This window comes from Poecilia latipinna, unplaced genomic scaffold (assembly GCF_001443285.1).
Source record: "Poecilia latipinna isolate Pla-1442-1.1 unplaced genomic scaffold, P_latipinna-1.0 Scaffold318, whole genome shotgun sequence".
Taxonomy (NCBI): domain Eukaryota; kingdom Metazoa; phylum Chordata; class Actinopteri; order Cyprinodontiformes; family Poeciliidae; genus Poecilia; species Poecilia latipinna.
This window is the reverse complement of record NW_015112934.1, coordinates 372,320-399,541: the sequence shown is the minus strand read 5'-3', so window position 1 is coordinate 399,541 and position 27,222 is coordinate 372,320. Positions and strand designations below refer to the sequence as shown.

The 27,222-nt window shown below is 38.2% G+C and overlaps 1 protein-coding gene and 1 long non-coding RNA gene across 3 annotated transcripts in view; one reads left to right on the top strand and one right to left on the bottom strand.

The window, feature by feature from the left end:
• Positions 1-44: 44 nt before the first annotated feature.
• LOC106949016 (uncharacterized) lies at positions 45-6,123 on the top strand. 2 transcript variants are annotated; one of them, XR_001425303.1, is made up of 4 exons: positions 45-1,785; positions 2,074-2,173; positions 2,586-5,650; positions 5,882-6,123. It is a non-coding gene; the product is annotated as an uncharacterized LOC106949016 (long non-coding RNA). The 2 variants fall into 2 exon arrangements; XR_001425302.1 differs by having other exon boundaries at positions 60-1,785; positions 2,586-6,123.
• LOC106949015 (uronyl 2-sulfotransferase-like) overlaps positions 5,005-27,222 on the bottom strand; it is a 49,474-nt gene continuing 27,256 nt past the window's right edge. The window contains exons 2-8 of the mRNA XM_015034971.1: positions 24,316-24,359; positions 19,992-20,147; positions 14,714-14,793; positions 14,441-14,594; positions 8,131-8,228; positions 7,883-8,040; positions 5,005-7,361 (exon numbers count right to left, since the gene is read on the bottom strand). Of these exons, the coding sequence (XP_014890457.1) occupies positions 7,069-7,361; positions 7,883-8,040; positions 8,131-8,228; positions 14,441-14,594; positions 14,714-14,793; positions 19,992-20,147; positions 24,316-24,359 (983 nt within the window). The 3' untranslated portion in view covers positions 5,005-7,068. The remainder of the gene's footprint in view (positions 7,362-7,882; positions 8,041-8,130; positions 8,229-14,440; positions 14,595-14,713; positions 14,794-19,991; positions 20,148-24,315; positions 24,360-27,222) is intronic.

Here is a 27,222-nt window from a genome sequence, read left to right as displayed (position 1 = left end):
TGAAAATCCTACTCTGTCTCTCTTTGGAGTTTCCAATGACAGACATTTGTCAGGTTGATCAAGCTGGAAATCAGGCAGATCTATGCCACTTTTTCCACATTTTGTCTGATGTATTAAGGAGAAAAAATTAAAGGCTGCAAAAACGCCAATTAATGAGCTAAACCGCTAAGGTTAGACAACACAACTGTGAAAACTATACAAAAAGAAGAGCTGCATTACCTTGGCTACTATGTGTGCTTTTACTGACAGTGCAGACACAGCAGAGAGGTGTAAAGTCTAACATATGATCTGTTCTAAGTGGTTTCACAAAAACCACTTGTATGTTTTTAAACTGAAAATTTCAACCAATGGCTTTTGCGACATAGTTAGCACTATGTTTAGACTTTTAGGGGAAATTTGGAGAAACACTCCCACCTTTCACAAGTGACCTCTTTGACAGAAATAAGATTACTGGAGAAGACTGCTTTACTGTAAACAGCTCAGTGTGTAGCATGTTACAGCACCAACACCACATATGCTAGATAAAGTGACTGTTTGTTCACCACATCAATACAACCCAAATTTAGCTTTACTGAATTCAGGGCGGACAGAAAAAAAAAAAAAAAAAAAAAAAAACATTTGGCAGCATTAAATCATACAATCCTCTGCCAGCGTTTTCAATTGTGTCTGCATGTTGCATCAGACTAAAGGAGATACAATTACTCAGCTCAGTTCCCAAAAACATATTTTTGCACAGCAGCACACATTGGTGCAATGAGGCCAATGCAGTGCAATTTATTTTTGCTTTTAGTCTGTAGTTTTTTGTTTTATGCCTACAGACAGCTAAAGCCAGTTACATAGCTTCATTTCTTTCTGCAAAAAGCCTGAACTCAATAGTAAGATGTTTCTCAAAACATCATTGGCTAATTAGTGTTTACACTTTAAACACCCATGTGCATTCAGGATGTATGCATAAAACAATTCAGTTTTTTTTTTTAAACAGCACCTCATTTTAGATTCTTCCAAATAGAGTGGAGAAATTAATATCATGATCCAGAACACTATTATATTGCTAGTTTGCTTAGTACATTTTCTAAGCAAATACCTGGTTAAAAACAGATTAGAAAAAAAAAAGTTCTTTAAAGTAAGTGAAATTACATTTTGATTTCTATGCCTAATAAGTATCCAGATGAATAAACAATCTTTACAAAAAAGTAAAAAGAATAAATGTTGATTTATTTATGCCAAGCAAAACAGCATTATTGTGTAAATTAGAGATATCAATAGTCTACATTGATGCTTTAATCACTTCTAAAAAGCAGAGCAGGAAAACTTTGGTCAGCATTGCTCAATATTGTGGTCAGCTTTCATTGCAAATAAATCACTTGTAGTCTGAACCTTCACCTATTTGTAATGCGAGAGCCTACAAATAGAAACTCATGTTGCCATAGATCACATAATAAGTGATTTTCAAACCCCTCTTGCATGTTGAGATGAATTATGTTGGTCAATCAGTGAGTCTGTAAGTTCAAAAGTCTAGCTTTATTCTAAGAAATAAAAAAAGTTGCATGTAATATAGCAAGCTAAAGTCTTTGTTTATAATGTGAGATTATGAATATGTCACTTGTTTCTTACAGTCTTTTTCCATTTTTTTTTTTGTCTCCTATCAACAAACTTTACCTAACCTGACCTTTAGGAAATAGATTCTCTGGCCATTGCTCTTAGTATGATTGGAAAGTTTGCTGTGGCGATTGCCTTTGGCCTCATCTACCTGTACACCTGCGAGCTTTACCCTACTGTCATCAGGTGAGGGAAAAAAAACCCAAAACAAAAAAATTCTAACATACACAAAACATATGACAATATATGGCTTCCTTTTACAGCTATTTCCTCATAGAAACACCTTGCAAATTTAGGAAAGATCTCTTATTCAGGTTCCATAACTCTACGAAAATTGCTGCAATCAATGATGCTCATACATTTTTGCTGGCGGTCAATAAGGATGGCACCAATGGCAATGCTGTTGTCTTGATTTGGTCCTTCTGGAATGAGTTAAATATTTTAATCCATTGTGCGTGGATGCTCCCTCTGCAGGACCCTGGCAGTAGGTAGCGGCAGCATGATGTGTCGTGTTGGCAGTATTGTGGCTCCTTTTTGTGTTTACCTGGTTGAAGTCTGGGTCTATCTACCTCAGGTATGACCTTTTCTTTTTTCTTTTTCTTTTTTTTTGCAAGCACTTCAGACAAGTCAGAATGCTTAACATTCTAGCAAAAGAGTTCTGTTTCCTTTTTCATTTACATCTTTTTGCACCAAATCCAAGTGACTATTACAGATTCCACAAGGATGCATATGTCTTTAATTAACTCCATTAACATAATTAGGAAACATCAGGAAGGCAGAACCGTTTTTAAAAACCTGTTTGCCTTTATCTGTTAATAAAACCAAATGTTGCTTTCACAGAGCTCAGCATCCTGTTAAGGAAATTTGTTAGCAGGTGTTGTTGAAGTGTAATTTAAATGCATCATAGTCTGTGTCCCTCTTGTCACAATAATCTCATTTTATATGCTTTTTCAACAAAAGATATACTTTTACCATCTTTTTTTCAGCTCATTGTAGGAATCCTGGCATTCGCAATTGGAGTGCTTACTTTGCTCTTACCCGAAACCTTGGGCGAACCTCTCCCCACCACTTTGGAAGAGGCTGAATCTCTTGGAAGCAACCCCAGAAAGAAGAATTCAAGCCCTGGCAACAAAGATGCCGGGGATGGGATGGAGCTAAACCAACATGAAGCTAAGGCCTGAGATTTCACGCTGCTGGGAAACCAGGCCACAGGAGGAAAAGAACTGAAGAATGAGAGACAAACAAGCCGTCACTGGTTTACTGTACTGGTGGAAAAAAAAAAAAAAAAGCTTTCATCAAATCATTGTAGCTAAGGTTTGTTTTTTTGTGGACATTTTTGTTTGACCAACAATTCAGTACAAAATGGGGCCCTGAGGACTTTACAACTCAACGTCTTCTGCTTAAATACTGGGTCAATGTTTGATCAATGAAACAGTGTGGATGTGTGAATTTTAAGTACATATTCTGAGACCACAGGAAAACGAATAATACTTAAAGGGTCAGAACAATTTTAGTATTATTTTTGTACTTGACGCTGATTTTTAAAGACTACAATGGTTGGACGGATAGAGATGCCTGCAGAATTACATTTATTGTAATTATTTAAGTTAAAACAAAATGGACTAATTGCTGTACAAGTAAGTTATTTGAGATATAGTTTAGCCTGTTTGCACTGTGGAATGTATCATAATAGGAAAAGTGCCTTTTTTTTAACTAATTAATCTCAGGGCATTCAGACTACTGTGAACAATTTAAAAGTATTACAGTTTAACATCAGTTTGACTCATTACTTCCTTGGCCTTGATCCCTCCGACAGGTTTACGAGTTGTACATGTGGGTATGTTTTCTAGTTTAATCTGTTGTTGAGAACTTTGGTTCAGTTTTTCTCATGCTGGTATTTCTGTTTGCAATCTGTATGCCTGACATACTCAAGGATATGCACGTCATTACTGTGTTCAGGAGCCAGGATATAATCTCCAGATGTTTGGACCAAATCCAGGAACAAACTGCCGTGTTGAGGTGATGTATGGCTTCCTATAGCCGTACAGAGCATTAGGGAGGTAAATTATGAAATTGAAGCATTGGTGCTCAGAAGTCAGATCTACAAACATCACAAATGGCTTCATTGCCATTGTTTTTATCGTAAAAGAGAAATACACCAAGGATATATTCCTCCTCATGCCTGTCGTCGATTTGTTGTTCAATTTTATTTATGTTTCTGCTTTGGGGAACATATTTTACAATGGTATCGAGAAGAGAAAAATAAATCTAAATAAAGACTGTTTTGTAAATACCACATCCACAGCTTATTTCAATGTCTTCTGCTAGAACAAAAAAGAAGTAAAGAGACACAGCTATTTGGTGAAATAATTAGTTTATACTCTTTTGTGATCATCTCACCTACTGTGTCTCCTGTTTGTTGCAGCAGACGAAGTTCAACTGCAGCAGTAGCGGAAAGGTCACTCTCTCTGCACCACCTTTCACATGAAGTAAATCTTTGTATTCAGCCTCCGAGTGGAAAACTGCACATGGATCACCTGAAAAGTCCGTACCAGTGCTTACATTTGTGTGGATGGAAAAATTTAAAGACGTCTGCTACAGTTGGGGCTTAAATGCTAACCGCTCCTTCTGTCCACTGATGGAAATTAACGCAGCATACAGAAATTACACTGTACTGGAACAGGAAACGGAAAAAGCATAAAAACAAGAAAATGTTAAATTCCACTAGCCACGCGCATTCCTTATTACTGCCGGTTCTGTGGAATCAGGAAATCGCCAAAAAAGAACCTGACGGACAACATGAAACAGGCAAAAAATATCTTCAACAGCAACACATCATTCCCTGATCTAAATAAACTGAAGAACAGTGGGTTGGGACAACACTTTTCTTTCTCCCCTTTAAGGCCTATCCCATCAAGCAAGCTGTTTCAATCTTTTATATCAGACTCCATATTCAGACTGTGACAGAAATTGTGTGCCTTTTCATTAACAGCTTCGGATCTTTCCCTCAAATCTGATATTTTTTTTTTATCTTCACAGCATTTTACAGGTTCAACACTTTTTTTTTCTTTAACACTGGATCTGACTCATAGAACAGTATTATCTGTTTATACATTAAACTCACAGTCATAAAAGGTCCCTTCATAAAGTCTAAAGCATCGGTATAAAAGGATGTCTACTGAAAAAAAAAAAGATGTTTTAAGAAAGAAAATAACAGGAAGTGGCATTATGGTATAAGTTCTTCCTTCTTTGTGGAAAAGAGACCTGTATAGAGCTTTGATAAAATGAGATAAGGCGGAGCAATCAGAGCAGGATAGCCACAACAACAAAAAAAAATCATGTTTGCAAAAATATATCCTTAGCAGAAAAAAAAAAGCTGCAAATTCAAAGGGCATTTATCTCAAAGGCCTTAAATGATGAAACAAATTTATTACGAACCAGTTTTCCCCTGTAGACACATTGAAATGGCATGTACAGTCTCATCACTTTGAGAGACATGATACACACTAAACACTGTTTTCCTTCCTGAGAATTTTATCTTGAATGCAAATGATTACAAAATAATAAATTAAATCGATATGAAATAAAACACTTAAAACATAAATGCAACAATACCAAGAGGACAGGTGATGGGAGTTATGAGGAGTAGGTTAAGTCTGTAGTTGACATGTTAGCTTATGGCTATGTGGATTTTATACTACTTCTACCAGTAGCTATTGCAAAATGATAAAAAAAAAATAAAAATAAAAAAAAGTTACTGTGAGCTGACTTAAACAGATAACTCAAGTTCAGATTTTTTATTTTTATTTTTTTAATGTGGCTCTTTTCAAAGATCCTAAGCAGTTAACAGCCTTTGGTGGGTGTCTTTATTTACTATAAACAAAATAGTTAGTATAAGAGCTGAAGCACCAATAATATTTACCTGTGTGAAACATCTGTCACAACCTTATAGAAAAATAAAGTTTGCAAATCAGACATTTTAATTGATTTGCATTACATTTTCTTTCATGCATGTTGTCTGGAAATGTGACCATCTCTGATCTAAGTACTTGTTTGATACAGGAACATTATTGGTGATGCAACATCTCTGAGCTTCATTAAATCGACTCCTCTGTAAATAACAAAAGCCAAGCAAACCTAAAGAAAGTTGAAGGTTTCTCAGGTGATCTAAAAATTCAGTTGAGATTTCAGTTGCCGTAAAATCCTTTGGTGCCTGACCAGTTCTGCTTAGCCATTAGCCTTTGCCTGTAGTAACAGGAAATCCAGAAAACGCTAAATTAAGATATATAGAGAGTTTTTACTGTGGGTGAGATATTAACTGCTTATAATCTTTTAAAGAACGCCACTTTAAGAATTCAGTACTCTCTAAAACACAAAAGAGCACACAAACACTTCCATGCCTTGCAAGCAAATATCATTCACCACTACATAACCGAGTCAAAATAAAAGGCAAAATGTTATCCAGTTTTGATCAAATCCCTCATTTTGCTGCAGATGTTCACAAAGCATTATTTCACACACACACACACACAAAAAAACCCTGCAGGATATTTATACAGATTTAAAAAAAAGCATCACAGCAGAACACTGTTATTTGGTTATCTCTGATTTCTTTTCACCTTTGGATTACAAATGAGGCTCCCTAATGCTTTTAGCATGCGACTCAAACCGCTGACATACTGCCAAAGAATTGTATTTCCCAAATAACAAAACTACTCTAAATTACTCTGTTGGCGAGGTCAAACTCAGTCATTCATGTACATCTAGGTGGAATTCTCTGAATTCATAATAGATGTGTATGGTTTAACCCTCATTCATACCTTGTAACATTTGACAATTCCTTAAAATGTTATAAACATCTTATAACAACTGACTTAACTTAATGCAACTGTTACCAACTGTGATCCCAAAGCTTCCTGTCTCACAGTTACTGGAAATCCTAATGAGATTTGGCACTTATAACAGTCCTGGACAGCTAATATACATACAATACTTTTGGCACTCCCTCCCCACCCTCCAAGTCATTTTTTTTAATTAAATCAGCACTTTTATAAAATAAAAGTCTGATTGGAAATGTCTCTGAAGTCCTCTTCAACATTTAGTGTATATCCCAACACATTAAATTGTCCGCTAATCTCTCCTGGAGATTATAGCATTTGAGATCATAAAATCCTCATAACAAGCTCCAGTAAAACCGATCATGAAATAATTTGAGCCTGTAGTTATTCCCATCTGTCCTTGTCCAGTTTTTAAATAGATAATTTTTGTTTCTTTCAGTTGCTTAAGTCCAAAGTGCTGGGCCTTTCATAATAAGAGCTTGAAGACGGAAAAACCGAACTCTCCAAAGTAAAGGTGCCAACATCCAAAAGATGGCACATGCTGCCACTATTCCTCTGGCTGCCTCCTGCTTTTCCTTAGCCAGTTTTAGTCGACTCTATTGTTTGGCTTTATCCACTGTTTACACAGTCCTCAGGGATGAACCAGCCAGCTGTTGGCATCCTCCAGGTCCGAGTCTAGCTCCTCATCTTCATCTAAAGGTTCAGGTGTTCGAAGGGCCAGCTCGCGCAAGAAATCAGGCGGGTAGACAGGCGGGCGAGAGGTGGATCTCAGGCCAATTTTCTTCTTCATAAGGTGAAACTGATCACGGATGAAGTCGTAGAACTCGTACTCGTAGCGCATGCGGTGATACAACACCTGCAGGGCCTCCAGAGTAGGCGTATGTTTTCTGACCGTGCCAGTCAGGTTTCCCATTTTTCGATATTCTTTGATAGGGAAAAGGGTAAAAAAAAAAAAGGGAAAAAAAGTCAGTTAATACAGTTGATTCATTTAATAAACCACTTGCTAAAACTTTTTTTGTTTACACATATCAAGCTTAATTAGCAAAACAATTGTATTTTTTTTTTTTTTATTTAATAAGGATGCTGAAATGGCTAATTTCATCAGATTTTTGATGAATGAATGAAATTACCATGCCTGGATGCTGATGTTGGTGTAAAGTGAAGCAGGACTCAACAGTCCATTGTTTTCAGCAGGAAATTATTATTATTTTTTATATTTTTATATCTGTCGTGAACATCATTTAGGAAAGAATGGCGTGAGCATATGCACTTTCCTCCAAGGTCCTCTACTCAGGAAACATGGGTAAGCTTCCTGAAACTAAACAGTCACATATGACTCCAGTATGTATTTTACTCACTTCCCATACACCTAATTTTGTTGCACTTTGCCTCTAGTCTTATTTTAAGAATAACAAACATCATGACATTTATCAGTTTGCACCAACCTGGACTCTTATAAATGTCAAGTACTCCAGAAAAGTAATGGGGTAAGAGTCTCTCCAGCATAAGCAGAACATCCTCCAGCTCCTCCAAGATGCCCACAAGGAGGTAGTTCTCCAACACATTCTGCTTGGCCCTCTCCAAAGCCCACACCCCAGGCTCTCTGTGAGACATCCGAGTAGTAAAAGTGAGCAGTCAAATATATTTATGTCGAACGAATTGAAGTGAAAGATTCCCAAAGCTGTAAATCTACCTGCACTTAGGGTGTTGTCCACAGAAATAGGGGATGATGTAGAAAACTCGAGGATTGGAGCACTCAGGGTAATTCTCTAGAATGCACACATTTATATCCTGAAAGTAGGCAAACACAATAACGTTAGTTTTGAAGCTCTTATTTCTACGTTTTTTGTTTTTTTTTTCTTTTTTTTGTTGTTGTTGCCGGCTTTATCCACTAGATGGAGTGCTTCGCTTTGGTAAAACCCAGCCAGCCTCACAATGGTGAGCCAAAGCGCTTTACAAAACATCATTATGTGCAAGAAGATAAAGTCAGCCCTTCAGCTACTATCAGTAACAACAAAAAATCAGTAGAACACACAAAGAGATTTCACAGTTTAGATGTCGGACGCGTGGCAAGCAGGGAGAGTCGTGGCTTTTCTACCTGAATTTGGACATTATTAAAAAATGACACGGGGAAACACAAACAAATATTAAAAACACACATGCAGCAGTGAAGCAGGCCAGCCGCTGAATGCTGTGGAACCTGGAGTCAAATCCATGTCAAGTGACGTAAGTATTGAAACAAGTATGGAAACAAGTCTTGAGAAACAAAACACTCTAGGAAGCTTTGCTTGGCAGGATATCCCAAAAGAACTCATGCTCATGCTTCAGACACAGAACAAAGGTTGGTAACAGACTTATTCTATCAAAATAGATACAACTGTAAACATGTCCTCAAAGCTGGTCCTTTTAATCACCACTTTGGAATAATTTCTAATAGCAGAGCTCAACTGAGTCATTTATCGAAATCAGCACCGAGAATGACGTAGATGCTGAGAATCTATGTCACTTAGCTGAGGACTTAGCTGAGTAGACAGAACCAGAACTCTGGCCTTTCCCAAATGATTCCAGCTGCTGATGAGGGAATGATGTAAAAGACCTACGGATGAACAGGCTTTGTTTTGGAGAGTTTGGTTTCTATGAGAGCTAGTGAGTGGCATTTAAGAAATATAAAACGTGATTAATTGCCTTAAGCCAAAAAAAAAAGAAAAAAAAAGCACTACCACATAAAAATCACTGGCCTGGAAAACATACGAAGAAGCAAAAAAATAAATAAATAAATAAAAATAAATAAATAAATAAATTAGTTGATCTTCTTTAGGTTTTATACGACTGATAAAAAAAAAGTAAGATAAGACCATATGAGCGAAATTGTCCAACAAAGATCTAGATACATCATTTTATAGACCAGTTTATTTCTGATTCAGCAATGAGCTGTCGGGGTTTTGTGAACTTTGTGACAGACTATTCTTAGTAAGGTGCACAGGAACTAAGACTTCCTGGTTACCAATGAAGTAAGTAAGGGGGAAACTCTTCATTGAAATTACAACAAAAGCCCAGAAGACCTCTAAGAAAGAGTTCAACACTGGAGCACTGGGCTATTCAGGTCATGTTTGCACTAATAACAAGTTGGCTGTTGTTTCAATTTTAACACCACCCTGGATTTGGGACATCCTCATGCAATCTCAAACAGCAATTCAAGGTCCTGATAAATCATTTTTTTAAAAATGTGTATTTAACTCAAGCAGCCTTTTTTTTTATTGCATTATGAACTTTTTGAAGTCATTGTGCGATTTCAGGAACACAACGTGAATCAAACTTGTAATATCACCAATGTTTCTTTTTTTGATCATTTATTTTTGGACACAAATAAGGAGTAGAACTTCTCTTAGTTCCCTATTTAAAAGTGTCTACATTACCTTTAACAATGCAATACCACATTCAAGCTTTGAGGGTATGAATAAACATAAGTTAAAATGCAGTATTTAAAACATGGTTGCAGCAGGCACCAAATGTGTACAGCATAGAAAGGCTTCTTTAGGGATGTAGTAAGCTGAAATGATCTTTGTACCACAAGAGGGCAGTGGAGGAAGCACAGCCTCAGAGGTTTATCTGATCAATCATTGACAACAGCACAAATCTCATGTACATGACTTCATGAAATTCTATCGATGAGGACGTGTGCAAGGCTTTGCTTTTGTCACGGATTTTCATTTGTCAAAGACCCGACTACCCATTATCTAACGTGCCTGTCGCAGCAGTCAGCAGTCACATATAAACAATTTTAATAATATTGAGGACAACTTTTTTTTTTTTCTTTTTTTTTAAATCAAATGCATATAGGCCATAACAGTAATGCAGTAGGATATTTTTAAAAACATAAGTGCAGAATTTGAAGATAACTTTCTTTGATTTCATTCAACACTACCAAGTCAAAGTTCTAATTAACCTCTTAATTGTCACCCCCAAAACACTTGCATGTAAGTCAATGGGTCCATGAGGAAACAAGAGTCCTCATGACAGGTTAGAGGTATTAAAGTCTTCCAGGGAAATCATTTTACGTCATCTTTTGGACCAAAAAAAAAAAAAATCTGAAAATATGGAATTTCAGTACCCGATATTAATAAGAAAGCAAATTTTGTGAGTTGGTCACAAATTAGGCAACCGTAGAGACGAGGGAGACAATGTCTTAGTGTTCCCAATGTCAAGGCTTGTTGAGGCAGGATTCATGTTAGTAAAGCCTCTTTCTTTATGGGCGCAATTATTTTTTTCAAGGTTCTTGTAACTGACAGTTTAATTGGAAGCAGATGATTTTTCAGTTAGCGTGGGAATCTCGTGATCAGACGAGTGTCTTTCAACAGTGAGAACTGCCCAGGTCTATTTCATTTATTCTCTGTCGCTTCACAAAGTTTGAGCTCTAGTTTGTGCAGCTGTCTCTAGCGGAGGTGTCACACTGCACAATTCATGAAAAGTTGTATCATTCTAAAGTGTTAGGCCTGTTGCTCTTCTGTAAAATTGCTGACAACAATTTCCCCAAAACGGAGCTTTCGAATATAAAGGGCTTGTTGCTCCATCCCCTGAATAAGACAACCCTGCCTCCACTGATGACTAATAGTTAATGAGCGCAAGCACCGGGGCTGAACTTTGAATATATTGCATGTGCTTAAATCCGTTGCTGCTATTTTGTATGAATAATCGCATGGACCAGCAGAAGTAGGATTCTTCACGTTAGCAAGTTATTGCATAAGCGAAGATCTTTGCACATTTGTAACAGAAACACAGCTACAATCAGCTATTCCCTCTATATTTTATTGTTTTATAAGTTGTTTAATGAGATGAAGCAAACCTAAAGAGAGAACTTGGCAAGTAATCTGAAAAACTCAGATTATTACAGATTATGAATGCCCCGAAAGGACAGATGCTTATCTGAGGTGTATATGTCATGAGGTCAAGTAACTATTACATCACTTTGTAAAGGATAGCTCATGTGTATAAAGAGGGGAGTGTAGACTGAGGGAAAATCCAGTTGGACCACAGGAATGTCTCTGCAACATATGCATAGGGTTCCTTTTGGTCCCTGCAGGCAGACTGACAGTGTTCTTTCATTGACACCTCTGAAATTCGGCCAGGGGGAGGGCAGCGAAGGCTGACACACACCAGCCGGGGGGATACATCTGATACAACTTTAAACTTTGATTGCTGACATGGCTGGGAAAGAATGCCGATTCTCTGTCAAGAACAATAATCTCCTGGTCGGAATTGATACAGTGCTATGCAAAAGTCTTCCAAACACCTTGAACAACTTCATAATTTGTCACTTTACAAAAAATAAATACATATACTCTACTGCCATTAGAGAACAGGCTCTAACAAGGTTTCCTCTATGATTGCCCTGTATTTAACTCTGTTCATTTTCCCATCATTTCTCACCAGGTTCCTGGTCCCTGCTAAAGAAAATCATATCCACAGCATGCTTCTGGCACCACCATGTTTCACCATGAGCATTGAGGGCTTGAGATGATTTCATGCGTTAGTTTTCTTTAACGCCTTGCACCTTGTCTGCAAGTCAAAATCTACATTTTTGTCTCTGACCACAGCTCCTTCTTCCACAAGTTAGTTATTAGTCCCTAATATGACTTGTCGCAAACTCCAAATGGGACTTTGAAAGAACAGGTAACTTTGTATAACAACACAGCTTCCTATTCCCCCTAAACTGTAGGAAGGGGCCCCTGTAGTCTGCATACTTTAATAACTCAACTCACATGGCCTCACTCCAGGGAAAACAGTGCAACACTTAATTACATCCAGTCTGACTCAAGCCAGGCCGACGTTTACTGCCGCTCTCGTTAGCCTTTTGAGGATGACCCTTCTTATAGTCTCGGACTCTGACATGAATGTATGATCAGGCTGGCATAATAATTAGATAGGTTGAAAATTGTAATTGCCAATTATGATTAGATAAAAATAAATATACATAATATCAAAGGAAGTGTCAAAACTCATTAAAAAAAACATAATGATTTTTTTTTTTCTGTAAACCAGCTGTCCTGGTGTAGATGAGGTCTGTAATTAAAATGCATGCCTTGCTTTGTTATGATTTGATATAAAGGCTGACATCAAGTTGTGACTTGAAACTTTTTTTTAATTAGCTGCTTTTTGTATGCAGCAATTATTTACTCTGTCAATATTTTCTCAGCCTAAGAACATCTGTGCTACGCCTCGCTGCAATTAGGTGGTTGGTGCAAGGCATCCTTTAGTGTTGCCAAGGGTTAGATTCCGAAGATGCTTTTTCTGAGTGGGTTTCATCCTATTTTCCACATTAAATGTGCTTATTTTTATTTTTCTGCTAGTGAGACGCTAACTACTCTCAGATAACCTAGGCATCCACATTAAAGACATACCTCCAGGATCTGTATGAATGGTAACACAGTATTTCCTGCTTCTGGAACATCTTCAAAGACCTTTTAGTGTCAAAGCGCTGTATAATTAGAGTTTACATGAACGCCACGCTGGAATCAGACATTAGCATGTCTGTTTCAGTTCATATCTCTGCAGAACTTCAGGCTATCATAGCGCCGAACCCTATCTCAAAGCACCATTAATGCCGAGAGAGAGAGAGAGAGAGAGAGAGAGAGAGAGAGAGAGAGAGAGAGAGAAAGAGAAAATCACTCACAGCACAAACATACAGCAACAGCGTGTTGAACATTCTGAATGCATTAGCTTTTTGAATAATAAGCATCTGTAAAATTGATCTCGCCAATGTCAATAGGAGAGTTAATGGGCTTGTGGAAACTGGGACCGGGATAAATGGCAGAAAGAGAGAAGGAATGCTGCGAGATACAGTTCTGGCTTGGCTCATTAGATGTGACTAAAAATAGATTCCTTAGAAAAACCAACAGAAAATGTGGGATTAAAACAAAAATGATAAGAAAGTCAGCTCTCTCCTCAAAGGCTCCAGTTTAGTGTTTTGCAAATAAGTTGTGCAGTTTTATTACCGTTACGGCGAATCATATTTCCACAAAGCCTTTCATTTCCTAGTGGGCATAGTAGAAAAGAAATTATCACAAAACAACCCCACCTGCTGCTAATTTTCTGTTGTTAATTATTTCATTAATTTGAAAGGGGTTATAAATTGAAGCAGCATGGAGTTCAGTCAGGGACGTCATTTATTCTGTGGAAAAATAGGCTTTAATTAAACACATGGTTTTCATTTAAAAACTAAAGTAGCAATATGCTTTATATTTGGTTGTACTAAAATCAGTAAAATGGGCCGTTCCAGACAGCCTTCAGAAATGAAGTGCGCTTTGATTTAGACATAAATTAAAGAGGTTAAGTCATAAAGACGTGTTTAGCTAAAATCACCTTAAAGAAACTTGTGAGGTGACATTAAACACAAGGTTTGGAGGCAAACCCAAGAAAAGCAAAGGACCTGTAAAAAGCAGTTGCCAGACGAAGGTAAACTCCACACAATCAAGAAAAATGAGCCGCATCTCTCAATCAAACATCCACCATCAAAGAGAACATGACAGAAAGTTGGTCAGGTAGGAAGTGCAGAAACAGCGTCAGTCACCGAGGTTTGCTTAAACCTCATCAGCCTGCAGCAGTGGCAGCGACGGATATATTTCCACATCTGAGGACATGAAATCACATGCAGGAAAACACTAACTAGCACTGACTCTCCATCTGTCAAAAGGAAGCGTCCTCATTATTCACAGAAGCTGACTGTTTTAGAAGCCAAACCTGGCTGTGAACCTTAGACGGGGTCGAGCATTTAGCTAAGACTGGTGAGACACAAAAACATTTCGACTTCAGAAAGCATAAAACTCCATATCCATTAATCAGACAGGATTGTTTTCTCTCACATTTTTTTTAGCATAATCAAATGTGCACTAAACCTTACAAGAATTGAGATTTAAAAAAAAAAAAAAATCAGTTAAGCGAACTTTGTAGTGCAGCTTAAGCTGAAATGATTTTGAAGTCCCGACTGCTGAAACCAAAGTACTCACTAGGTATCGCTCATCATCTTTCATCCCTGGTGTTCGGATGAGGTGGTTCTGCTCCCCTCTCCAATCACCAAAGCGACGGAAGAAATAGTTGGAGAGGAACCGGCTTATGGGATCCCGGATTATGTTGATGTAGACAGGCTGCTCTATCCTGAACCTGAAAAAAAGAAGAAGAAGAAGAAAAAAAAAACTAATATCTTGAATACTGCATATTAGCCAAGAAGTGTTAATAAACAATGTTGGTTAGCTTTTTATTCTGTTGCTGCTCCACTGTACCTGGTGAAATTCATGAAGTGAACATGTCTTGTGTAGAGAAATGGCTGAGGGATCTTACTGATGTTTTTCACTAGATCCACCTGCCCAAGAGCCACACACACACACACACACACACACGCACACACACACACACACACACACACACACACACAGTTATTCATTTATTTATTTATTTTTCTTACAACAAAGTTTGTACAACTCCTTTTCCCTTTTAAATTCCTTTTCTTTTTTGAGAGCCAGATAAGTTTGAAAGACACAAAAAAAGTAGGACACATGCAAAATATTAATTGTTCTGATGTTTATTAAGAATGCCAAAAGGGGTAGATATAAATAAAATCAGATATACACTGAAGACTAGGATGTGGATCTTGTTTTGCCATTTTCCCAAAAAAATATTTTATGAAATTACCAAATCTATTTTAAAACAAAATAAGTTGACTTCCTTGTGTAGACGGCAACGAATAAAGTCCTAAAACTAATCCGCATAATTAAATGTGAATTTCCACTGAGGTATTTGCCAAAATAAATGTTTTATTCACACAGAGGAAACAGCTATTTTGATTTATTTGGTATCACGAAAGGCCACAGAAATGAAGCTGATTAAGCTGGCACCTATAAAAAGAATTATGGCAGGTGGTCATGCTTTGAGAGATTTTGACTTTTATTGTGTGAGTTGCAGGCGACCCCGCCTCTCGCCCGGAACGTTAGCTGGAGATAGGCACCAGCACCCCTCCCGACCCCACTGAGGGACAAGGGTGTTCAGAAAATGGATGGATGGATGGATGGAGTTGCAGGTGTATTTATGTACAGTTAAATAGATAAACTAATATAGCTACACTCTTCTACAGGTGTTCTAAAATGAGCAATAGTAATTTTACAAAACATTCTGGGGATTTCCACTAGTCATTAACACTCAAAACGGAAATAAACTAATCTTTGCCGTGGTGTTTTTAACAAGACTAAGTAACTGAGTCAAAAACCTAGCATCGGTTTACCTGACACAAGTTGTTACATTCAAACTAATTTCATACTAGTGAAACAATCATAACGTCCTGATTCTTTTGCAATATGCTTCTCACATATTTTCTGTCTTGTGTTATTCACACGACAAAAGAAGAACCCTTGGGGCTTTCCAGGTTTGCTTGGAGAAATTTGCAAGAAGCAGCCAGAACGCACCAGATTCAGGGATCTTGGACTGAGGTCTGTGAAAATGAATCCAAATATGAAGTCATTCCTCACCTAAATAGTTCCATATTGGAGTAATGCAGCACAATATGCAGCAAAAGGTGCTTCTCTGCAAAACAGGGAATGCATTGTATTTGATTGAAGAAAGGGGAAATGCTTAGAAGAATTGTTTTTTCCTTTCAGTTGTGAAATTCAGGGGCAATTTAAATACCAACTACAATTGGAACCGGTTGCCTTATTGCCTAGAATCTCGGGAAATACTGATGCCCTTCAGATGTTATCTGAAGCCAGACTTAAGTCAGCTTATTATAAAATAAAAAAAATAAAAATACTTAAGGGAAGAATACAAATTCCCTGCTTAAAATTACGATATGGTGACCCATTCTTAACAATCTTTCCAATATAGATAATAGCACTGAAACCGTTTAAAATACAGATTGTGATGATATTTAGAAGGGCAATTCTTCGAAAAGTAGCCCTGGACACGAATCTGGACACACCTGCAAGCAGGGCGTATGAAAAGCAGCAGGTTTGACATGAAAGTTGGTGCTCTTTGCATTTGAGTAGCAGAATTTCATGGTAAATTGCGCTTCAGACAGGAACCCAGTGTTATGTTGCCAAAAATGGTGTAACATGTTTCTGTTTATGTGCACCACTCAGAAATCTGGCTGCAGCTTTCTGAATCAACTCCACCTGGCCCATGCCAACACATAATGGATTGTAGCGATCCAATACTGGGGCAATAAAAGCTTGAGCAGCATGTTAGGGGTCACTCAGCGAAAGGAAAGCTTGACATTTTCCCTAAAAGAACGAGCGTTTAGATCAGATGTGCATTATCTACATGTGGTATGTCGTCTAAATTCTTAGCCTGATTTCCTGCCATAATGCAACACCTGCTTTTATGAATTATGCATCGCGGCAGCGCGATGGAAATGGTCAAGAAATGAACACGACATGACTCCAGGGTATTACTTGTTAAGTTGACAAATCTTTCTTAGTATTTTGGCTTCAACAGGAAAGTAAGGAGAGCAACAGGATGTGGCCGGTCACTGAACTAGAAGACTTTCAACAAAGCATTCCTCTGGAACAGGCCTAGGAGCTCCACGTAAGAACAAGTGTAGCTGCTTAAGAGGAGACAGGCAGCAGCAAGCTGAGTGTGAAGGAAGGACGCACTGGTTGAATTATTCTCTCTGACAGGTCCGACACCACTGAAGGCCTTACAAAACAACTGTAATTTTTTTTTACATGCGTTAGATTATACAAAAAAAGCACCATAATTACTGGATGATTTGTCTCTGAAGGCAGCTACCTTCATTAGATTTTTTTTTTGTCAGGATAAAGTAAAATCAACTAAATATATGTTTCTATATTTTTAATTGCAATAAGAATGTTAAAACTGCATTATTTTCTCCTTCTACCTTCGTATATGTGCCAATTTGATTTGGTCTGTCAGATAAATTTCAAACGAAATACGTCGACGCTTGGGCTCGTAACCCACAGAGTGTTAAAAGTTATACTTTTGGTTCTCTCTCTTTGCGACACAGCCACACTTCCTTTCTTCATCAAATCTCTCTCCAAAGAACATTTTTCAACTTTTACACAAAACTCCGTGTTAAACGAGAGCGGGTCGGCTGGAGAACTGTTTGCATTTTCTGTTCTTATACAGACACTTGTTATGTCATGGCAACACTATTTGGATAGCAACAGCAATATGTATACTTGTTTATGTACCCAAGGCAGTCATTCAGAGGCTCCAGTCAGATTCAGGCTTCACACTCTCCCTCTTTTCTATGAAGCCAGTACATTTCCACTAACCCCGTTTCCACGCTTTATGGATTTCATGTGCCATAAAACATAATATAAAGCCTTCATTAGTGCTGTAGTATATATTTTTTCTGCATCTACCCACCCCCGTGATCAATACTTTAACATATTGTGTTGCTTTTAATAGACACACACAAAAAAAAGAAAAATGTTTATGACTTTTTATTAAACCTCTTCCTTCATCTCAGAGTTGACACAGAGTGCCTTGGGGAACATTTAGTAAGAAAATGTGCAAGTATGTCTCCGTGTCTGTTTGCTGGCCAACCCCCTAGTCTGTGTGTCTGTGCGTGTGTCCAGCACTCCCTCCTCTAATTCCCCAGGAAAGGCTGAAGGGAGAAAGTGAAGGATTCCAGGCATACCTGCACTTCCCCCTCCTAATTGAAGACCAGCGGTATCTTCACGGGGCTCATCAGAGGAACAGAAAAGTATAAAATTACAAAGTTTTGACTGCTGCTCTTTCTTTCCCATAACTCAATCTCCACACAACAGTTAAAGACCTATTGTACATTTATTTTCACTATTTTTAGATATTAACAAGGTTTTTTCAAACTGTTGTGTATTATTTGAGAAGTAGCTCAAGTGCAGATAAACATGCTGCTAGTCAAGTCTCAAGTTTTTTGGGGTAAAAAGTACAGAGTTGGTTTTATTGGATCAGTTCATCTTTGAAATGTTTGCTGTACCCCCTTCATGGCTTGTGAAAATCTGTAAGGATTGCTTCTTGTGTGCAACTCCTTAATACAAATGCATGCAACACCTTTCAGATTTTTATTTGTAACACATTTAAAAACAATGCAACATTTTTCAATTTCTAATTATCCACAACTTCCTGCCAGGTTACATAAAGTCCCACATATTAAAACGTTCAAAGAGTGTGAATACTTTTGTAAGGGGCTGCACTGAAGGAACACACTCCCATACAATTTAGTTTTAAACATGTTAAAAATAATTCAATGTCCTGACATGCATTGTGACATGTGTTATCCAATTATCAGTAAACAAGCAACATCCAGTTCCTACTCTGAGGATCTGGTTCCCCCGATGCCTGCAGAGCACAAATTTACCGATTATTCAAAAGAAGAAAACCAGCTTTGACATTAATTCAAAACAGCTGGCTCTTCCTAGTTGCTTCATTTTGAGCCTTTTTTTTTGTTTTCCATTCCTTCCAGGAAATTTGTCTACTTTTCTGCGCCCTGGGAACCAAGAAGACGTCAATAATCTCTTTACAGCATACGAAAAGGAGATGTGAAAGTGCAAAAATAAATTAGCTACTTTCATGCAAAAATCATCGACCGCAGACACAATGGTTAACATTCTGATCAAAGTGTCACCAGGAAAACCGTCAAAAGCTGCACCGATGAGCCGGAACCTCAGCTGATGAGAGTACGAGCTCTAAAGTCAGGGCAATGTGCATCTGCGTTTGCATAAGTCAACATGCACTAAAGTACTCGGGCACATAAACACAAGAGATTAAGGTGGCTTTTATAGGATTGCACACAAGCACCAAACAGGCTTGTTATGACATGAGAATATTCACACTCTTCTGGACCGTTCACTGAGATGTTTTCTGTGCAGAAGCCTAATCAGCCTAATGGTGTTAGGACACAACATGCGCAAGAGGAATTTAGAGTTTGACAAATACGTAAACAAGTCACTGTTCCAATATTAGCTTAACATTTACACCAAATCAGTCAGTAATTGCTTTATATAATTAGAATCATCTGAATCTAACTGTAACCTTTTTCATGAATAAGGCAACCAGTAGCATCATGGCTATGAGTCAGTGCTACATCAGTCCCCCATGAATACGTGAGTAAGCTTTTTTTTTTTTTCTCATATGGATTTCTCAAGAGCGCATTGCACACAAGTTAGAAGCAGAATGCTGAAAACATTTAACTGGAAATCACATGGGGATAATTCAGTTTTCTTCTAAAGCTAAAACGTCTGGGTCAACATCTGGTAATATGACTCGAATTAACAAATAGTGTTAATAAAAGCTGCTTATGATGCAGTTTCTAGCGGGAAAAAAAAACCCAATCCCTTCCGATCACCATGTGTTTTTTTAATAAATACAAGTGAAAAAAAAACAAACTATTTTACACTGAAATCGCTTAAATAATTTGCTGATGAAAGTATAAACCTCCCCTTCTAAATTGGAGATAAAGCACAGGATAAATTTAGAGGCTTTTTATGCAAACAAGTACACCAATTATTAGTGTACGGGCTGGGGATTTAATATCTTGTTATAAATGTTCTCCTTCACATCTCTCACCTGTTCTTGTTTCATGAGACGTGTCTTATTATGGATGTCAGAAGAGACGAGGTTGAACTTATGCTTTTCAGCCAAAAGCCTCAGTAAGATGACCACTGTCCGGCTGCCGCACTTCCCCACACGGTTATAAATCACCTGGCTGGGAAACGGGAGCGCCTGTAGACACACACAGGAAAACAAAGGCACAGAGAGAGAAGAACAAACAAATCATTGCATTATTCAATAACATTTCCGTATTTTATGTAAGCATCTTTTGCTGTTTAAATGTGCGACCACTATGTTGTAATTAGTAATTGCAGATGTCTTTGAGTAGCCAGCCATGTGGGGAAAAAAATCTATTGATGTAAAAAGTTTAGAGACTCGGCCAAAGTTGCAACACACTGCATTTAAGCTACAGCAGTGCACAGAGGCAAAGGTTTCTTCTTCTGTCTTATTCATATGTTCTTTCTTTCCTTGAACTCGGTGAGTCAGAAACTGCACAGCAAAACAAAACTGACAGTTTTCTTTTTCGTCTCACACTCACAAGCTACAGCAAGCACGCACACACATCATGACTCACCAGTAATAAAAAGCAGTTCAGTTATGATTCATAAATTTAAAAAAAGCTTTGTTACTTCTGCCTTAACAAAGACATGTCAAACATGCCATCTTTAAGCCCAAATGCACTAGTTAAACAAATACCTAGACTTCAAATTACAGCTTTGCAAGCTGATTAATCATTTTTAAAGACAGAATGAGAAATATATGTTTGAAAAATAAAAAGATTTATAGGAGATTTAAAAAAAAAAGACTGAGCTTCTCAAAGAATTAGCAAAAGTTGACAATTCAGCATAATGCAGGTTGAAATTATTTCCTTTTATTCTCTTCCTCATTTAAAAGCTGATCATTCCAATCAAATATATGTGGGTTCATAGAGCTTGTAAAGTAACCATGTAGTTTTATGGGTTGAATCAAACAACAAACAATTACTTAAGCTACAGTGGCAAAAAAACAAAAAACAAAACACATATTGTTTTTCTTTCTCATCTTGTTCAAATGTAAAATTGAACAGCTCAGCAAGGCCCCCATTCTGGTTTAATCCAATCAACACTATGAAATTACATGAAAGGACAAAATCTTAAGACGATGATATTTTTTAACACCTTTTTTTCATGTTATGTTTTTTTGTTCCCCCACGTTTCCAAAAGCTACTCTCAGACAAGCCTTCCCAAATTAAAGAAAATATTCCTTGCAGACTTGTGCCAGCATATATGTTGACAAAACTCTTTCTGACCAACTGTAGCAAGGAGATGCTTTGTTCTTACAGTTTCTAAGTGCGATAGCTGTAGGTAGACTAGTTTTGGGAAATCAGCTCAGAGACAGTTTCCCTGGAGATCACACACAACATTCCTCTGTGTTTGCCAAATGACAACAGACATCTAAGCTTAAGGCTGGTAAAACACATGCAGTGTTTTGCAAGACATCATTCCCTGCAGATATTACCACAAATGACTGCTTCAAACGTGTGTAATGCTGGAAGAACAACCAGGGACTCTATGAAAAGAGCAAATCTCCTGTCAACACTGACAACAGACAAAAGGAGGGCAATTTTTCTATTTGTGAGTCATTGTTCCTGTTCTTCAAGGTGTAGTTTTCCTAGAACATGCTTTGAGAAATATCTGCTGAAAGGAAGATATTCAGTTTCTGGTGTATTTAGGGAAATCAAAAAGTAAAATATAACAAGGCTGTTTTTGATTTTGCATCTGATGAGATTTATTCCAGTCTGACTTTTGTTGTGGTAACGTGTTTCAGCTAACCATATGCAGATTTTCGGGAAGAGGAGTAGTCTTTCCAGAGATCTTACTGTCGTACCCTTTCTTTTGTCTTCACTTTTCTAAAATTAGAGCCCTGTTTACACATCTACACTCAAAGATCCAAGTAACTTTGGGGTTTTTTTGAAACATTGTCACATGTCACGCTGTTTGGGCAAAGAAAGACGGCTCACTGACCCCCGTATCATAACCACTTTCCCTGGAAATCCATAGCAGCTGTTACTGATACAAAGCCGCCTGAGAGCGAAAAGTGAGTCTCTGCATATTTTAGCTAGACCTGATCTGGGGTCAGTTTTCTTCCACTGTGAGCCAAGGGAAGAACTGCATGTTTAGGTTACAGCTGTGGGAAGAGTGGAAATTCAAAGCATTTCCTGTTTTTACAGAAAGCAGAACAAGAAAGGCAGAGTGTCTGTAGCTTTGGCAGTTCTTAGCAGTTCTTGTGTCTCAGCATCAACAGGTAATTTAGCAGTTATTGATGTAATTGCCTGAGAAAACAACTCAATGTCAGAATAAAACGTAATCAGAAAGGTTTGTTTTAACACTAACAATATATTTTTCTCGAAAGGTAAAAAAAAAGTGAAAATATATGCATGCAAACATCCACAAAATTGTAGATTGGACATTCAAGGAACATGGCCACACACAAAAAGCCTTATAGCGCTATTCTGGATGAAGTGTGGTTTTTCCATATGCTCTCATTTACATTGGACTTTCATCTCGATTTTGAATCTTTCCCCACATTAACCAGAACCACAGCCTTCTTTCTGGTCGCACATGCTCTCCGACATCAGGCCGCTGTCGACACTCCCGATCAGCTCCAACTGCATGAGGGCATGTCAACAAAAGGATAATGAGAGATGTGGTTAATGTACCACGCGCCACCAGCGGGCCACCATTAATGTCTCTCTGGGGATAGCAAAGGGTAGGAGGAATCAGTCGGTCAATGGCATGCAGCTATTTTGGAACAACTGTCAATCAAGTCTGTGCATCTGGAAGATGTATGTATTGTGGTAATGTCTGCGCTCTCATTTCAAGTCAAAGTAAAGTCATAGGCTCAACCTAATGCAGGGATACGTTCTTAGAAAAATGCCTAAGTGAATCAGTGAGTGCAAGTTTAAAAATTGGATTTTATTACGCGATAACTTTTTTTTTTCCAAAATCTCAATAGTGAGGCTGCATTCAGCAAGAAGTTCAAACAGTGGACAGGATTTTTGTTTCTGCAGGCTTTCATGCTATCACTAGATATGGAATTGTTTCACTGCGTACTCTGGGGGGCTTGCAACTTCATTTTAGGTTTGACAGAGACATATAAAGAAGAACACTCCACTCCGGTGCAATTAGCCTCCTGTGGCGGCGTCTTAGAGATTTCATTGATGTATTTATTTGCCAGTTTGTTGTTATTGTTAAAAATAATCTTGTTCTTTACTCACTTAAAAGAAAAAGCATTAAACCCAAACACTAGTTTCTTCCCACAGTCATAAAATATGCCCACTCGGCTGGCCGTCATCACTTAATCGAAGTCTTTGACTGGAAAGACAAAGGAATTATTTTTCGGAACAACTCTCATCTGGTTTCAGAAACATTGTGAAAAAACAAAATCACAATTTTCTTTGATAGCTCAACACAGATCGGCTTCTGTGTTTCAATGATTGTCATGAATAATATAGTCAGACGCCTCAAGTTGAGCTTTTACTTTAAAATCTCTTCAAAATAATTTTGGCTTTATAAAACATGCATTTTATAGATTGGTCTGAATCCTACAAACGCATGTGAATTTCACAATTGTAAATTGCTTGTTTCAAATGATAAGAAAGCATCAAATCCCCATCTCCGCCGTATTCCATTAGTTTGCTTAACAAATAACACTTTTCCGAGTGTATGCGGCTGCATGACACAAGGGATGTGGTTGATTGGCTCGTCTGAATGCAAAGCAGGTTTTTAAAACACGTACTGAAACATAAAACCCAGATGTGATCTAAAATAAAAGCAACAGCTGGTTTCAGCAGCTACAAACAAAACCTCATTACTGTCTTCAGTTAATGATTTTCAACATTGCACCCCCTAAACAGCAACCCCAATCAAGCATGAAGAACGGAGTAAAAGAAAGAGATTGTACTGGAACAAAATGAGGTAAAAATGGAGCGACTGATTAAAGATGCTGTCAATAAACAAGGGTCAGATGGCACGAGAAGGCAGTTGGCAAAGAGAGAAAGAGGGGGCTCAGAGGAAAGACAGTCCTGCAGACATGCAGCTGGATGGATACAAGGCCCCTGTGTCAGCCTCTCCCTCGGTGTTTGTGTCAGTGCATTCAAAGCATTACTGTAGCTGTGAAGGCAGGTCCCACTGGTATTTATGGAGTTCGCATGCAACTCCTTCACACAAACCTAACCCCTCACCTTCCTTGACTTAGCTGGATTCAACTGCAGGGTAACATATCAGAGATAGGTGGCTCGGGGAGGAGGGGGAAAGAAAGATCAAGGGATAGCAATCGTTTGTACCAGATAAGGACTTACTCTCTGAGCCGGTGGTCCGTGGTCATTCAGATACGTGGATTCCCCTGCAAGGAAACAAATATCAGCGTGTTAGAATGTTTTAAGTATCTTCACACAGCGTAATTAAAAACAACTTTTATTTATGTGTGCTGTGTTTGTGTACGACTGGATAAACCCCCACCCCCCACTTATGCAAGAAGTTTGTTGAAAAGCTAACACTAAAATCAAAGCAAAAACACGTGGGTAATAAACAAAAGCCTGCAGAAATCGATGTGGCAGAAGAAAAAAAAAAAGATCCTGTGCTTGTTAAAGTCTGCAGCTGCATCTTTTGAGCTCTACTCGAAGCAGATTCTTGGCCAGCAGACAATTTTGTAAAGTTTATTTGGAACATTTAGACAGTGGATTGCACTATTAATTAAAATCTGTCTTAGAAGGTCCTCCTGGGCAAAACAACAAAATGGATTTCTAGGATTTGTAAGACAACTTATGAAATATGTGAGATAAATTTGTACTGTACGCTCTCATGCAGCCCGTCGTGTTAGCCAGTCTGTCTCTGCACCGCGTTAAGACATCCTCATGGTCTCAAGAACCTTTGTGACCTTATGAACGTCACAGGATTGAAAGTCCTATGTAAAGGAAAAAAATATGGTGCCACTTGACTCTCTGTGCTTGTAAAATAGGTTTTTCCCTACCACTTTCATAGCTGTCAAACCACAGTGCTGCTGCCAAAGGGTATTATATCTGCTGCCTATGATTTTTCTCTGTCAATGGTGGGTTTCTGCACTTCCACCATCTGTTTATTCTTTCATCTTTGCAGTAGATTGGGATTTTTTGTTAAAGTTTATCATAAAACTGATTGCTCTGCACGGAAGAGCATCCCATCCAAAACTGGTGTATCAATAAAAATAAATCACACAGAGGCTCTGAAGCCTACACTTTTCAAATGAGTTGTGCTTTCTTCCAGCTTCCAACATCATTTTATCTTCACAAAACTGACGCAAGGCTTTTCTTTGACAATCGATACAATACATTTCAAACTGTAGCAACTGACTAAAAAAACTCACACTCCTAGCAATATGATGTTGCACTAGTAGGAACACACCTGACAGCAACACGTGAATAAAATAGCACAAATGTTTGCAGTAAAGTTTGACAGGTAAAAATTTAGAAAACAAAACCAAGTGTAAACTCAGGATCTAATAGCAGAAGGATAACTGTTTTCAAAATTAACTGATTGAACCTTTGTGAATAAAATAAGCAGGTTTAGCCACATAATCCACAGCTGACTGGTCGAGTAAACTAAAAAAAAACTAAAAAAAACTTCCTATTGTCAGCAAGCAGTCTCGACTCTTAAGAAAGGACAAACACATTGTGCTGCATAAAACTGCGCAAAACATCCCTTCCAAACCAACATCTGGACCCAGCAGCGTCACATTAACCGTTCACCCTTTGTCAATTCCAAACAATGAATAAGCCATATTGGTCTTGGCAAGAACAGCGTGAAGACATGGTGGAGAAAGTTGTAGCTTCTACACACAACCAATAGTAGAGCTCATTCAGTGTTCAGTGTCAATGCTCAGGCGTAAAAGCCAGGCTTCAGACAGCAGCCTCTTCTGTGGAGGCTCTTTGCATAGCTCTGAGATGTGATCCAGAGCACAGATGAGATTAATAAGAAAAAAAACAGCATAAAACACTCACACGGATTTATTTCCAGCCAAGTTTCTCTGTTGGATCTAATTTAAAGTTGTTTATTATGTGCTTGTGCTATAAGTAGCTGACTTTCCCAGTGTGTGTTTAGTAACCTGTGTAAAATGCTTTTAGTGATTACTCATACATTTACTCTCTCTCAACCACAAATAGAGTCACGTGTGTAACTTATCATTTCCTGTCTGAGCCACGGCTGATTAGTTCAACAATAACTGTCTCTACATATGCTATCACAGATTTGCTATTCTCATCTGCGATGGTGTTTTTTTTTTTTTTTTTTAGAGCCTGTCTTTTGGTCTGCCTCTATTTATGTGGCTTTACTTAGTTCTCCTGAGGAATGCTGAAGGACGGATATGTATGCAGGTCTTCTCAGATGCATTTCCAGGTCACTGCAGGGTAAGGATGCTGAGAGGTAGACGTCTGTTTTCCTTCCTCTGTGATCTATCACAGACTTCCTCCTTCAAGCATTCACACAGCCATGACCTCAACATTCATCCAACTATCTCCCTTTCCTCCGCTGTGTGCTTCTCATTAGCGTTTTGGATAAAGGATTGGAAATGTTTTTTTTTTTTTTTTTTTTTTTTTGCAGTGCACAAGGGTTGCAAAAGCTGACAGCTGCCCTCTGCCCCCACATCCCACACAGGGAGAAAAATGAATTTAAAAAGCCAATGTACAGTGTTCTGCACTCACTGACCCCGTTGTCCTGTGACACTATCAGCCAAGGAAGCCAGGGATAAAAGTTCAGGAGACTTTTTCCACTTTGACAGGAAAACAAAACATCATATTACCATGAAAACACTCCAGCGCAAAAATGTCTAGTTGGCAAAGCAGCACTACTATACAACGGCGAGGCACTCAGGACAGCTGCAGCCTTTACTACCTGCACTTGATAACAATACGACCTGTGTTACATAACCTCCAATTTACATCGCTTGCGTCTCCGTTCCGCCACCGAACGGACTCCGCAGTAATTATGTACCCATTATAGTCAAAGGGAGCGCTTTCACTGCCTCTGCAGGGTAGTACACGGCGGCACAGTCCACACCACCATCTGGCAAAGGTAGAACCCAACCATATTTTTCCAGCCACTGCAGCAAGTTCAGAGTCAATCTGCAAACATCACACCACACCGACAGGAAACAAACGAGCATGACAACCGCGTTTTTTGTAAAACTATATTTTCTCAAAATCCAAGCTATATTAAAGCTGCAGTATGTAACT